Raw genomic sequence first — 16016 nt, 5'->3', positions numbered from 1 at the left:
AAACATTATACATGTGACAAGCTGGAAAATGAATCCATTAGACATTCTGGATGTACTATAAGGGAACAAGGAATCATCAGGCTCTGGTCTCAGTGGAAAACTGAGTGAGCCCTCTTTTACCATTCTCAACATTTAGGTGTTAAAAAATTAACTTGGATCAAAAATCCACAAAAAAAGGGCAATTTACTGTCCTGCTGTCCTGAAGCATTACCCTTACACACCTCTTGTCTTTTACTCCTAATTCTACTATCATATGCCTTGGACCCTTAACACCCCAGCCATCTATGACCTCTCCACATACTTGCTCTCACATTCATCCTCTTGTTCTTATCTACCTTGTTCCCATCATCACAGGCACAATATGTTTATTTCATAACAGACTGAGCTGATAGACCATGATGTTAAAAAAAACAAGGGATTAAATTAAATCCTGGGAGAACATAAACTACATTACAGAAATCAACAGTCTGTTAAAAGAAATGAAATATTAAAAACTCCAGGCCTTATGTAAGCAGTTATGCAGGAAAAAACTTTTTCCTGCATTTTTTCCACCCTTCTCTCAAAGGCACTACCCTGCCAAAGCAGACTTGCACAGAGCTGAAGAAGGACAGGTTATAAATTGCAACTATTTAGTGTAGACAATTGAAGAGTAGAAACTTTTGTACATATTTAGGCACATTAAAAAAAAGCCTGGTGATAAAGTTTAATGCTCTAGACTTCTCAGTAAAAACATGTCTAAGCTCTCATGAACAACCACACACTGGGTTTCCAAAGAAAAATACACTGAATAATATACCTAAGGCTGACTTTCATTTTTATGGGAAAAGGAGCTCCTAGCTGCTACAGGTACTTCCACATAGAAATACAGATAAAAGTACAAAAAGCAAGAACATCATACTATTAAATTAAAAAGATAGTGGATTATAATGATACTGGATTCTCAGGTACTGTATTAGACACAAAATAGCTTAGTTCTACCGAAAGAAAATTTCTGTCAGTGTATATTTTTATGCTTACCACTGTTCACTTTAATCACAATCACCAAGCCAAAACTTTTTAAAGGAAAACATGTTTTAGGACAATTTACAAGAAACTAATTTCTTATGTATAAAACCTGTGTTTTGGCATTTACATTTTCAGTAATGTTTGAAGGACAAGACACAGACTCATGATAAATGCACAATCAAATCAAATGGCATGAACTTTTCCTCCAGCTCCACTCATTAGGTCTTGACAGACAGGTGCACGTTTTTAATAAGAATGCTAGGTTTTTAATAGGTACAGGCATTTTTCAGTCTGGCTCCAAATATTTATAATATGCTTTCCTGGAAGATTTCTATCTGTGAGATACCACGTAAATAAATAACTGAGTATTGAAATAGGGCAACTCCAGAAAATAGGAAGACTAGCAAACTGATAGCAAGACACCCTCAAAACACACAAAATAAATACTCCAAGTTATTTCTAGGAGTAACAATTCCAAGGAATATGTATATTAATATATTATATTATATATATATATTATATATTAATATAATACAGGCTGGTCAGTATAACAAAGATTCTCTGGAAAGCAGTAGAAGCTGGTAAAAGTTTCCAACCAATGACCAATGAATCCACTGTGGAAAACCTCTATCTTCTGACAAAATGCACCTGTTAGAGAAGCCTTTCAGTGACTTGCCTTAAGATCAACAACCTGGAGCAGTGAAAGTAGGAAAAGAACTGATAACCTCAAAATAATAATGACAAAACATTTAGGGTAAATCTGTTGTGATGCCCTTCCAGGAGGTAACAGGGTGCTGAAGTCTCCCTCAAGAAGTAGCATGTGCATATGTGAAGTCTCCATGGCTTGTCAGAAGAAAGCCTTGGCTACTTGTTCCATGAGAGGGCAGCAGCAGACACCCACCAAAACACTACCCACAAATCCTGGCCACAGCTCTAAGCCAGCTCCTCATCCATCCCAAGCCAGAGCTCCATGCATCCCTGCTGTTCTCACAACTGGACCACAGAGGCAACTCAGCCCCTATGGGCTCCCAACCTGCTCTTCCCAAAGTGTCTCTACCCATCCACTGCAGCATCCTGGCCCTCTCCTGTGGGATTTGTGTGAGTGTGCAGGGGCTTCAGTGAGCTCCTAGAAAAGGCACGAGAGCTCCATGCTGTTGTCCTGTAGGCTCCCTCTTGTTCATGTGCACAGTTGAGGTGGTCCCTTTCTGTCCCTGCTGTTGACCATGAGGTGCCTCCTGGTCACAGCATCCTAACTCCTTTGCCTGACAAACCAATGTTGCTTTTAGGCCACCATCTCCCTCTGGTGTCATTCCTATTTGAGAGCTCTCCTGCACAAATTGGCATTACCTTCCATTACAAATGCTTTGAAACTTTACTACTTACCAAAAGGAAGATTAATGCAAGCCAGGAGCTTGATCTAACTATATACTAAAATTCTATACCAGAAGCTAAAAGATATAAAAATATTTCTTTCACTGTTAGAATACATCAAACAGGCTACATGCTTTTATCTTCTACCCTCTAGACTTAATTAGATGCTTTGATCCTTTGGAAAAATATTCAAGTGGTCTCAATGAAAGGCAATAGCAATAGAGATGTTTTTATCCACCCTCACCTAATCAAATATATAAATGCTGAATTTGATACGAAACCCTCATTTTTAACAGGTAAGCTTAATCTGTGACAAGGGCAAAGCATGAAGGGCAGGTAATTATAAATTTTCATTGAAAACTGACACAAAAAAGACACTGTTGCACTGGCACACACTGCTTCACAAAAACAAAATGCACGGATCCCCTTAGCTTAGCCTTTCAGATAGGAAAGATCAAGCGAATTAAGTGAATCATCACGTACAAACTCGAAAAGAGAAGTGTTTCTCAGCAGGGTGTTTTCCCGTAATTCCGGCAGGGATTCACAGAGGCCGGTGTTCCCAGCTGGCTGCAATGCAGGCACCGGCCAGCAGGTGGCTCCCGCGCCCGGCCCCGGCGGCGCCAGCAATGCCGGGATAACCGCGCACGAACCTCTGCCCCACCTGCTGCTGCTGCTGCTGCTGCACAAACGCCACTGCTGCGAACATGCGAAATGAGACGGGCGTTTTTCCTCATTTTCACCGCACAAGCTGCCTACTCCCCTTACTTGGGAACAGGCAACCTGCAGCGATGTAAATAAAGAGTTTCATCCACGCTACACCCCCAAAGATCACGTCAAATACTGGAGAAAAGTGCCAAACACACTTCGTCCCATTTTGCTGTTTTTAAAGGTTTAATACACAAAATTGGCAGGTTAATTTGTACTGACATCCTCTGCCTCACAGTTGTTTCTTCTCTTTCCAGGGGGACAAGTCCAACCTTCTCTCCTTGAGAATGCTGTTAACTTTCAGGGCATTTGTGCCCTTTGATCTGTATTTCAAGGCATACAACGTACCATGGTGCTATAAATAAGCAACAGTTGAGCTATGATTCATGGGTTTAGAAGCTACATAAAAACTTCCAGAAAGTAATCTTGTTTCCACCTTACAGGTCTCATGGTGAACCAAGTATTTCTCCACTGCTGTTTCTCTACTGAAAAACAGCTCTCAGATAACATTTTAGATAAACAGACCTACATTACATCTTTAGCTGCCTAAGCTCTCCCTGTAAGAACGAAAACACCACACAACTTTTTTCTCTAGACCACAAGTGGTGTCTTCCATACTGGCCTGGCACAAAAGATAACTCCCTTCCTTCCGAAAGGAATTTTCCTTTTTATAAGTTAAAACAGATAAAGAATGCTTCAAGTTTGGGGAGTGATAAGAAGCAGGGAGAGATTAACTTTTCACTGTTTAATACGCAGGTGATGACAGCTGAGTAAAACTAGGAGGATGAAATGGATGAATCCATCTACTTCCAAGAGAAAAGTAAGAAATTTCAAATAACTTCATATTTCCCAGAATGCTTCTAATATATCACAGCTACACAAAGTAAATGGAATCAGGAATTCAGACATATTCTTTGTCTTCCAACTAGAGGAGGTACTTAAAGGCACACAAAGCAGGTGCCATGCTTTGCTAGGAATGAGAACCCACCACAGAAGCAGCAGTCAGCCCAGGCTGCCCCCAGGCAGCTGCATGCCCTGGCAGGCAGGCAGAGCACCAGGGAACCCTGCAGGGCCACTCCCAATGCACACAACCCCACTGCCCCTGTACCCCACCATCACGACAGACCGGGGAAACAAAGTGGGAATGGGGTCCCAAGCTGGAAACCACCTTCCTTAAACCAACGTGTTTTTCATTCTTTTAAAGGAATAGCAAGATATCAGCAATAAGGAAGCGTGGATGAGAAAACAGCTGAATACCAAAGAGAAACTTCAATTAACTGGGATGGAAATTTAGCATAAATTTATGAAAAATAAGTTCATGAGTGAATTAAAAGAAAGAAAGCAGACAAAGGTAATGTGAGAGGAAGAAAGCTATGAAAATGGAGGAGAACTGACTGGCACAACCTAGAATTAAGTGACTGATCAATGAGCTTGATGCTCACACTGAAGTGATTGTAGATTTCAAGCTCTTAGGTAGCAATTCAAGTCTATTACACAGCTGAAGCATTCAATATACTGGATCTATAAGAGAGTAAAAACAAGACATACCTTGTCTATTCCCATTCTCTTCATCCTAAAGAGGAAGAAAGAGTGCATATTAAAAATTCAATAAATGGAAAAAAAATGCACAGGCAGTTCTGAGATACAAAGACTTGAAGTGAACTGGTAAAGGTTAATTCTGTATTTTGGTACCTCCTACTTTCTCCACAACTATTTAATTTAGAGAATTAAGGCTCTTATTCTGAGAATGTAGAGTAATAGCTATTTTAAAAACAACTAATCACAATCCCATGAAACATTCCCACAGAAACAACATGAACAGGATTATGTGAAAACAAATGTACTAAACCCCATGAAATACTACCATGAAGCCTCCTACTTCACTCTGTGTTGTTGCAAGCATGTTTCACACAGAAAGCCAGGCAGGAAAGGTTACACTTTAATCACCTCACCATTCAAAGCTACACATGCAAGAGATACAAAATATTTTGTAAGCAGCATCTGAATATGCTTCCTGAAATTTGAACCAAGCTTGTTTTGCCTTCAGTACTACTACTGCTACTAGGGGAAAACACGTACCCCAAACACTATTTAGTAACAACAAGAGTCTCCTTGTGCACACTGATCCCAAAGTCATACAACTGGAAAGTTCTGGGGGAAAATGGCATGCTTAAACTAAACTTAAAAAAAAAAAAAAAAAAAAAAACCACAACAAAAAAATTTACTTATGTTACTTTCTTTACTTTCTTGTCAACATTTTGGTATGAAGATCATGGTTAACCTTGTCTACAAAGTTCTACCATTTAAGAAGGAAAATCATCTAACTAGGAAAATACCTTCTTGCTTTCTAAACTTCATAGAGTAATAAATACTTAATAAAATACAATTTCTGTGACTAACAGCTAGTATTTGAAAAAATATTTTTAACTACTCATCTCAGCTAATTAGAACAGCTTTGTCCTGAAGGAAAGAAGGAGCAAGGAAATGACCACAGAAATAATTTTCACCTGGGTATTTCCTCCTACTTTTAGATGGACTAACTCAAAATTTCTAGTTATTTTGTATTTAAAGCAAAATCACAATGTTTTTCAAATTATATAAGCTCAAACACACTGACCTGAGCAATCCATTCAAGAGAGAAAGACTTCAAGAAAGAGAGAAAATAAGACCCAGATATGAACACTGTATAATGGTGAGGACAAGACAAGCCTGTCCTAGCAGAAATAGATTTCTTACAAGGAATACAAAAGTTCTGCTGGAGCTCTGGAAGATATTGCAGAAAGACAACTTTAAGGAACAAAGAATAGAAGAATTCATAAGAGAATTCCCCCAAACCCAAAACAGAGAGTTAACAAAAATCTAGCATATATTCTACTTTTGAAAAGCCATGATAATTGTCATTGCTGCCCATACAGTGTATCTCCAAGTTGAACAGTCCTGGCTCCACACTTTGGTAAAAATGGCACACTAGAAGGTAAGCACCATGACTGCTTACTCTTGAAGCCCTGTAACTGTCAGCTAGTTTTGAACTACAATCAGCAGCCCAGAATTAGACACGGGTAACTTCTGCACCTTTTGAGATGTGGCCCTATCTGTCAAGTGAAAAAACATCTTTAGGACCTGAAATATTGAACTCCTAGTCTGAAAAATCTGGGTTACATGTATGGGATGCTACTTGGTTTGATGCTATATAACAAACGCTTCTGGAGAGAAAATTCAGCTAATGTAGAAATGCCATGACTTAGGAAATACCGCAGTGGGTTTTGTCGGTGTTGTCACCGGTCATGCAAAGTTCTGTTACCAAACACAGCTGCAAAACATTAGTTTTTCATGGTATCAAGCCAGTGAGATCAGGCTTTGAAAAATGGAATGAATGCTTTATAACACAAGTGTTTTGAAACCAGCTTTCCCTCATACATTCACCCCTTACACGTGGCAACATGTCAGTATATGCTGCACGCATACCTGAAGAGAAGAATTTATCACTTACTTGCTTCTCAGACAAATGAACTTGGGAGAACAAACATCACATGCAGAAACTGTGTGCTTCTAACAAATCCTAATGAACACCTGATGTTAAAGGCATTATGCAACACTTGTTTTTTGCAATGCTAGCTTAAGGAATCTTCCACACATTCCATATTCACTTTCTTAAGGGAAAGGAGGCATGGGAAGCAAGCACAATACATAAATGGGTTATTCTTGAATGTGCAGCTATTCCCAGTTTGGTGTGTGTCCCCACAGAAGCACAGCCAAGTGCTTCTGCCAAAATGAAATGTGTCAAATCACATCCTCCATTTCCAAGGTCATTTTTCACACAGGGCTGTCCCTCCCAACAGACTGACCAGACAACAGTATTTTTCCATAACCTATCACAGTGTTTATAAGTTAGTTTATTAAGGCCAATTATGGTGCAAAAGAAACCCTTGATTTGTACTTAAAAAGCTGTTTTAATGCAGGAACTATGAAAAGATAGTAGAACTTGGCAAAATACCCTGAATTTGACCTAGATCTGTACTACTACATATATATGGAATGCTAAATGAGTTAGATATAAAAATACTATATATAGATAATAAAAATATTAATAATCAAAATGCAACATACTAGCATTCCTTTTTAAAATATGCAGAGACACTTCCCTGAATTGATCATAACCGATCACTTTCACATGGGGAAAGGGTGTCAAAAATAAAAAAAATCACCTGACATCCTGAAGTACTATAAGGAGTTTATGTATCAAGACAAGAGTGTTTTGGGACTCAGAGCAGTCAGCCACATCTTGGAGGCAGACCTGCCTAGATCTCCTTCCTTGCAGTGAATTCTTCAGACAATAAACAAAAAGGCTTTACAACTGAACAAAGGTTTTATTAAACTAACAACTAGAACACTGAACTTCTCAAAATTTAAAAACTCATCACTTCAAACACATCTAACCAGAGAACAGATTATACATTTTCTAAAGTAATGCCCACTCTTCTCCACTCAAATACATCCTCTGGCATGCAATTCTTTGCTTCCAAGAAAACCTACCTCAGTGGCTTTCCAAGCAGCAGCATTCTCCAGCACACAGAAAGCTTATCTCCCTATTCCCATGGACTATGCACCTGTGGTGTGATCTTTACCACACTCTGCAGGCTAAGAGTATTATGCTCTATGTTCTAGAGATGCTACTGTTCCCCCTTGCGAAGAATCTTGTTCTCCTCTTTCCACAGGATTCCACCTGACTCATTAACAGCTTTTTCAAACATGCAAAACACAAGCAACTGGAGCAGAACTTTAAATGGAGACATTTTCACCAGTATTTCTGAATGGGAACCTACAGTAAGTATTAAAAAAAAAATCAAAAACATATATATCCACAAGAATGTGGAAAGATTGTTCAAAAGCACTTTTACACATTTATCTTTCTTTTCACTACCTCGACTAGTTTATGTTGATTTGCAGTAAAGTTTAAGAGATCATAGGGCAAGCTTTCCTTAGGGGGAGCGGGGAGAAGGGACAGAGAGGAATAAAACACTAAATTTAAAGGAGATAGAATGCTTTTTACCCTGGGGTAAACAATAGAGACTTCTGCACTGATCTAGAGGGAAAGCACCAGCATCACACTGACACTTGTGATAACAAAGGAGCTGTGGCTCTGGGAAACAGGTCAAGGACTGAGTGACTCCAGCTGTTATGTAAAGGGCATCTTCAACATCCAGCTGTAATCTCTGTCTTATATCAGCAGTGGCTGCATCCTCAGGTGTGAAGGAGGGACAAGGCTACTACAAGATTAAAAACAGAAAACCAAATTATATTCGTTGTTATTATACTCCTTTGAGGAGCACAAAATGAAACATCTGTGACTTCTGAGGCACTTACAATTTTGATCAATGAGGAAAGAGAGGACTGATACTTAAGCTTACAATCAATGACAGGGACTGTAATTAGCTGGTAACCTTATCTGATCAAAGATCCTACTGAACAGCTGAGAAATCAGATTTGCCTCATATTAGGATCAGGCTGGCAATAGGTGAATTTCATTTTTTCGTACCATAACCCAGGTACATAAATTTCTACAAAAGCCACCCTATGAATACTCATTAAGTAGTAAGATCTGTACTTTTTTTTGCTTCACATCAAGGACATTAAAAGGAAGAGAAGCAAACATAAGCATTCAGGTTAATTAATATAACTGTTCAGGACAAGAGCTCTGTCCAAATGAACCTTATCATCTTTATACGTAACTGAATCCATGAATCCACCAAAAGGTGTTACAGTATCCAATCATCTCATTATTTCTTTTTCAAAATCAGACAGAAACAGGAATGAATGAATCAGATTCTAAATGTCAGAGAAGAAATAGAGAAAAAAATTAAGAAGGCATGAAGATCTCTCTTGCAGAAAAAGAGGGAGTTAAGAGCTTCAAGACAAGGTGCTGGGCTCACTATGAACTGCTTGGGTCTCTCAAACCATCAGATATCAACTGGAGAGGAAGGACTGGTATTTCATTTTTATAATGCCCTTTCCTTGTGCCTGTCTCCTTTTGCATGTGAAAAACATATTGATTCCCTCAGAGACATCTAGTGATGGCTTTTTTCCAAAACATATCCAGTCACTTCTTAGTTAAGGAGGCTAATCCTACTTATTTTCACCCTCAGCACAAATAGGGGCTCTTGCTGAGAGATGCTACAAGTGCATGTCATTTGTTCTGCTCAAGGCTGAGGCTTCCCCACCCTCCTTCCTCTGTTTCACACTGAATTCAACCAGAGACTGCTATTACCTGTGCTAATGACAGAAATGTTGGGATCACCTGATACTGCTAATAATTTCACTTCCACGTAACTTCAGTCACTCCTTGTCAAGGAAGAGAATTTGTGCACTCAAGTGAAGGCTGAATAGCTGCACTAAACTGGAAAAATGTGCCAACTTTCTTCTGCAAAGCTTTTTCTACTTCAAAAGAAATCTTACAGCCACCAAGGGTAGGCAAGACAGACAACTTTACTGAAAGACACCTGCAGAGACACATGAGTCAATTCACTTCATGCTCTTTCCAGAAAGCTTCAGCACCCATTCCCCAGCTTTGTAAGAATTTATTCTTCTACCTAACTGGAAAAGCAAAAGCAAAACTGAGGGGTAGCATGGCTCATGAAAACTATTACATTTGATCCCTTTTAAATGAGCAAATGTTATTTGAACTCACTAAGAAACACCCTCTCTCAATTTTCAAATTCCTCTCATTATTAAATGGACTTTTTCTCAACACCCCCTATTACAGCGACTTTCAAAAGCTTCAGTCACAAAAAAGAACATGTACATGCTTAGAGCAAGGAAGACCAATTAGCTACTTAACATTCAGATATTCTTGCTTTTAATTTAAAAAATGTAAAATACTTTTAAAAAGTTGTCTTTTAATGTAGGTCAGTATATATTGTTTATAGTCATCTCAACTACAGATCCTCTTTTCAGCAGAAAGAATGTAACACTGAAACAAAACCTGTCTTTCTAATGTACACTGAGTTTAGGATATTCAGTTAGAAACCAAGGCAAACAATCTTCATCTCTTAATGTGATGGTGTGACAAACTTCAACTGGGGAGGGGAACAACAACAACGATGATGAAATCCAAACTTCATATCCTTCAAGTCTACACTTCAGAACAGGTACAAACTAAGTAATGACACTGGCTTTGGGTAAAAAGAATCTGTACAGAGAAATACTTACCTGTTCTGCAATGACCACTGCTCTTATCCGTGATACAATTATTTTTAAGTAACTGACAAAGTCAGTCAATTCCATTTTATTGGAACAGATCAGCAAACAGCTATCAAACAGTGTCATGACCCCAACCACCTTACAAGGGATCTTTCATCTGTGTCAGACAGATCTATAAATGCATTTAATTTCAAGTAAGCAGGATTTATGACCCTAAAAGGTACAAGGCTTTTTATTAAAAAAGTGCTTGATTATTAATTCCACTTACTTTAAAAGAAAACTGAACTGCAGATTCCGGAGGGTAAACGATGAAGTGTCTTAAGGTGAAGCCAAACCCCTGAGATGTCCTCCTTAGCACGACAGTTTTAGGACCAGGCCAAGAGAAAGTTTCTTCCTCCTCCGATGGTGATACAGCTTCACTCTGCTCTTTTGCATCTTTATTTTTTGATGCCTAAAAGAGAAGAAAATATGCAGAGGAGTTTTAATGTGGATCATTATAAAGTAAAAAGAAAACAAGAGTAAGAATTCCCAGACATGCCTGTACACTTGAAAATAGAATTTTTCCCCCCATAACCAAAATAACTTGATGATCATTAGTATTTTCAAATGTGTATGCTAAAGCAGCATCCTTTACACCACTGCACCTCTGGTCATACTGCATATAGAATAACACTTAAATTTTAAATGAGGTTAGATATTAAAAAAAAAAAAAAATCAGCATTCCAACAATGAAAGACTTGAAGGAACCATAAGAAATGCGTACAGCTTGCCAGCTTGCACGTTTTATTTGCCTTCTATTTAGAGATAAACATGTGACTTCCGGGACCCCATTTCTGGCTGTACATATCTCACACATACAAGCACAAAATGAAGTTCTCCTTCCCACACAATTCAGGGATGATTTTCTTGACTACTACTTCCTGACTTAATACAAGTAAAACAGAACATGCAATTGGTTAAACTTCTCCAGTAAGACATTTTCCTCTAGTCATATCTATTACTTCACCTTTGCTTTTCCCACCCTTAGCTATTGCCTCTGAACTTTTCAGTATGCAAATTCTAAACACAAAAGTAAAAAAGCTCCTTTCCTTTTACAGTCCTACTGCAATCCTTCCTCTCATACAGAAATAAGCAATCTTGGAGTGGGTTTTTTTTCTTATGGGTAGTTTTATATACCTATGACTCAAGCAACATATTAAAATATCTACTTTCTCAGCCTTATACAAAATCTTCCATTTCAACTTTCAAAGTGAGTGTCACACCAGCACTCAAAGGCAGGATTCACAAAGAAAGCATGCAAAATTCTATGACCCTCCTCTAAAGATTCTAGTTCACCGATGCGTGAAACAAATTTAGATACCAGAGCCTATAGCCTATTCAAAGGGTATTCAAACAGAAATAATAGCCTTCTTGTCCTCCAGTAGCTCTGCTGCTGTGGCTCAGCAACTGGCTGATCAGTGCCAGAATTTACTGCTCAGTTTCTCCCTGTCCTACTCCAAAATAATCTCTTTTGCTTCAGTCTTAGAGCTGGAATCTCAAACTGCAGTGCTAGCTGGCAAGGTGGACTCAGCAACTCCAACCAACATCTACAGAGAACACAGAGCATTTCCACTCTAACCACAAGGAGACCAACACATTATACAAGGAAAATATTGTAGCTCCTTAGTGAGACTTAATCCACCAGAACAACATTTTGCATTCAGGTATGCAAAACACAACACATTTATCCACAGATGCCACAGTCTGTCCTCAGAAATCCACATCTTGCTTTTGTCCAGCAGGGAGAATGAGCAAATACTAGCAGCAAGTGCTCCAAAGACCAGCCTCCCTACCTTCAACAACCCTGTTTTCAGCAAGAAAAAAAACATACAAACGGACACTACAGCCAAGCCAAAAAATGGAGCTGCTTCAGGAACAAGAAAACATGGAGAAACCAGAGCAGCTTGACAGCTGCTCTTCCAAACAGCCTGGAAGAATTAATGGTAGATTTTGTAAAGAAGAGTTATAAATGTGAAGGACTCCAACACAGCCTAGTCTGTCTTCCTCTATCATCTTCATTCATGTTTTAAAGTGTTAGTGTGAAACAGAGAAGACTCTGCAATTAGATGACTAATGAACAAAAAATTAGTGAGCACTGCAGAACTGCCAAGATGAGAGGCTTGAGCTTAAAGTTCAAACAATGCAAAGATTAGTAAAATTTACATAATCCTTTAGCCTAAGGATGGAGTTTGTTATTGAGGTGTTCCTAACCACTTTGTTCAGCTTCTGAACACAAGAGCATTTTATCAGTTCTGCACATATAAATGTCGCTTTTCAGGCTTTCAGTCTCAGGACACATGCAGAAACTGGAGCCAGTAAGAACATTTTGATCCTAGTAAACTGGCAAAAGAAATAGCTCCTAGTAAGAAAAATATCACTGGCCTCTAAAAAATGACAGTGATTTCCTCTATCAAGTGACTCACAGCAACCCATCTATTTAATATTCCCTTGCAATCTTTTGTTTCTTCTCTCAGTTTTTTATACACAACACGTGATGCGAAGTTTCAAATGATCCAACAACCACAGATATTGAAAAATGTCCATAAGCAAATATCCATAGCTAGAAATAGGTAAACAGCAAGCTTAAATGTAGCACTGAAAAAAATCCAAGTCTTCAATATACTCACATCTTTTTTTCTTACAAAAACCTCCTTAATTATCCAAAAGGTAGTTTTAGTATGTGTAAAAACTAAAGACTATAATTTACATACAGAAGTACTGCAACCTCCGTTCAAAATAGTCCCATACAGAGAACTTCACTAGCTTTTAGAAATAGGAGTTTCAGCATTTCAGTGCAGCAAAGAGAACCTCTAATTTCCTTGTAATTTCATTTAAACATTTAGCATTCACAAGTTATTGAACTAGAAGTTACTCATAAACCCACAGTCAAATAATTATTTCTTGAAAGAGTAGACTAAAAGGGAAAGGTGAACTTCATGCCAACCTTGGACCCCCTGCAAGGTCTGCCAACAGGGTAACAGAAAAAGCCAGTAGTATCAGTAATAAATGTGAGACTTGTTCAGTAATAGCAACTTTCAGCCACCACTTCAAACAAGCAACAATCTGATTTATAAAGAGAATCAACATCTGTTCAGTAACCCTCTGACACTTCCAACCACAGCACACACACCAGAATATCCCTTGCCAGAAAAAGCTTTATAAAGGAACAAGAGAAGTTCTCAAAAACATAAACAAAACAAAGATGCAAGACAGCAAGCAAGAAACAGATGATATTTAGCACAGACAAAAGTCCCTACCGTTTTCCTTGCAAATCAAATATCAAGTTACAAATATATAAGTATCACATATCCATAAGGGAATCTGTCTTTTGGGTAGAGTCATTTGCATTACAAGAAATGAGAAATGAATGCTTCATTTTCATATAAGATCTAACAAAACAAAGACCATTGTGCCATAGTCCCTACTGAAGACCTGTATGTTTATTTCTCTATAGATTCAGTCCTCAAAATCCAAATCAGAATGCATGCAATTGAGTTCAAGGACTGAAGAATCCCAGGCTACTAAAAATGATTCAAGCATCATTTCTCTGGGGAACTTTTTGTACAAGGTTTCTGCACAAAGTATCTCAAAGCATCATTTCCTGTTGTATGCAATTGCAAGGACATACAACAGATGCTTAAATGCACTGTAAAATGTAAACCTTGTTTTTAATATTGCATTTAACCCTACTTTCTGAGCAATGAAAGCATCCATGAAAAATCAGATGGCACTATAAAAAACTACATAAATCAGTGGCAGCTTAACATGCAGTAACAGAATTTTGTGAAATCAGTAAGTAGCATTAATGTTTGTAAAGAATATTATTTCAAATTAAGTCTGAAAGCAATAGTTTCCCATTATATCAGTCTAAAATAACTAAAAAGGCTAACACATCCAGTCGGCATGCTCTCTAAAGCCCCTCTAATTTTTAATCTTCTGATCAATTTACAGACCTCAATGTACAGTACTGTACAAGCTAAAAATCATTATGTGACAGTTGTAGGCAACTGCAATTGAAGCTATAAACAGTCATCTTGATTGTCTAAACAGATAAACAGGTATGGTCTAAGTTCTGAACACTGTCTTCATAGGTGAAAAAAACACAAGAAATAATTGATACACTGTACCATCTATTCTGGAAAAATTATTCAAGCCTTTTTAAAGTTGGTATGAGCAATCAATTTCTATCTTTATTTTGTGTTCAGTACCCAAATTCAAAATTATTCTTAAAAAAATGGGGCATGGGACTGGCATCCAGATTTGCTACCTTTTTAAACTGTTTTGGTTTATGTGGTTTTTTACCATACAAAATGGTTCACAAATAAATTATGTAAATAGAAGTCTCATTGTAGATGTAAGGGTTTCCCACACTATATTTTTCAGAGCCTACAGATGTATTTAAAAAATAAACTAAAACAAAAACAAAAAACCCCCAATTCTCAAACCAACCAAACAACCTCCCCCACCACCAGACCATCCAGGGGATTTATCTATCAGTACCTGAGTCACAACATGGAGACAGCCTGTGCTAAGCAGCACCTGCTTCAGCTGCACTTAGCAAATGTTCAACTTTTAGCTCATCTACCAAGAAAAGTGAAATCTGATATGGCCCTTCAGCTAGACTGATATGTGCTGAATAGAAAATGAGCTGATGTCACCCAATTTTACTGATTCAACAGCCATCGTGAGATGTTTAGGGCTTTTCAGTAACTACTGACATAAGCCGAATGAAAAAATATTTATTAATAATTATTAATCCCTAAAATCTTCCTGAGACACAGGCACAATATTCCAGGTGCTCTAATATAGCTACACTGACTTGAAAGCAGGGATATTTCTTGTACGGGGTCATCTGCTTTCCCCATTTTTGTACTCAGTCACTATCACTTCACTAACTGCCCTGTTAAATGCCTGCTACTGCAGAGAAAAAGGCTTTTCTAGGACAGTCTTGCCTTATTCAATGTGACAACAAAATAGATTCTTTAAAAAGCTAATAAAGAAAAAGTAAAAAGGTCTTTTTCTGACTAAGCCTACAGAATGTGTAGGAAAAAACCTATAAGGCAGCCATATAAAAGATTACACAACCTTTTCTGAGATACATTATCTACATCTTATTTGCAGCATAGGAAGGCATATAGAGCATAAAAAGACCGTATTTTATCTTAGTAGCACCTGAGAAGCAGGATCACTCACACAAGGTGTAAATTGAGTATTTTTCTTTCAGTTCTCAAGCTAATAAACCAATATTTCAAGGGAAATGGGTCACATTTATAAATCCAAATACTATGATCACATACTGAAACAGTCTAACAATGTAGTGAGGTAACTTCTAATTTGAAAGGTAATTCTGAGGTAATTTTCTAATGTGTCTTTAATTCAAACTGGAATGCACAAACATCTTATACAGAAGTTATTCCCAGCTGAAGAAAAGTAATTACTGACACAAAGTTGACATTAAGTAAATCCATCTTCCAGGTATTCAGAACACAGCCTTCTTCTCAAAACAAATAAATCAGTTCCATCATTTTTAGCCTCAGGAAATACATTCATTCCTTACTGAAAAACATCACTGCAAAGAGACAACTGGAACACAGAAAACCCCAAACCCAAATCATTTTAGGCTTCTGTGTCCAATACCCACTTTTCTAAACTTCTGACTCTTATGTTTACCAAAGTTTGTAATCTTGCCCTGAATAGGT

General features: G+C 37.9%; 1 protein-coding gene across 6 annotated transcripts in view; it reads right to left on the bottom strand.

The window, feature by feature from the left end:
- Positions 1 to 16016, bottom strand: part of ARHGAP21 (Rho GTPase activating protein 21) — a 111868-nt gene that overhangs the window by 55947 nt on the left and 39905 nt on the right. For 5 of the 6 annotated variants that reach the window (XM_064407871.1, XM_064407864.1, XM_064407901.1 and 2 more), the window contains 2 exons: positions 10547 to 10729; positions 4630 to 4654 (listed from right to left, as the gene is read on the bottom strand). In XM_064407871.1, coding sequence (XP_064263941.1) covers positions 4630 to 4654; positions 10547 to 10729 — 208 coding nt within the window. Of the gene's footprint in view, positions 1 to 4629; positions 4655 to 10546; positions 10730 to 16016 lie in introns of those variants that run through there. The other variant, XM_064407909.1, reaches the window with a different exon arrangement.

This window comes from Passer domesticus, chromosome 1 (genome assembly GCF_036417665.1).
Source record: "Passer domesticus isolate bPasDom1 chromosome 1, bPasDom1.hap1, whole genome shotgun sequence".
In the NCBI taxonomy this organism is placed as follows: Eukaryota; Metazoa; Chordata; class Aves; order Passeriformes; family Passeridae; genus Passer; species Passer domesticus.
The sequence above is the reverse complement of the archived record's forward strand: the minus strand, read 5'-3'. Positions and strand labels throughout refer to the sequence as shown.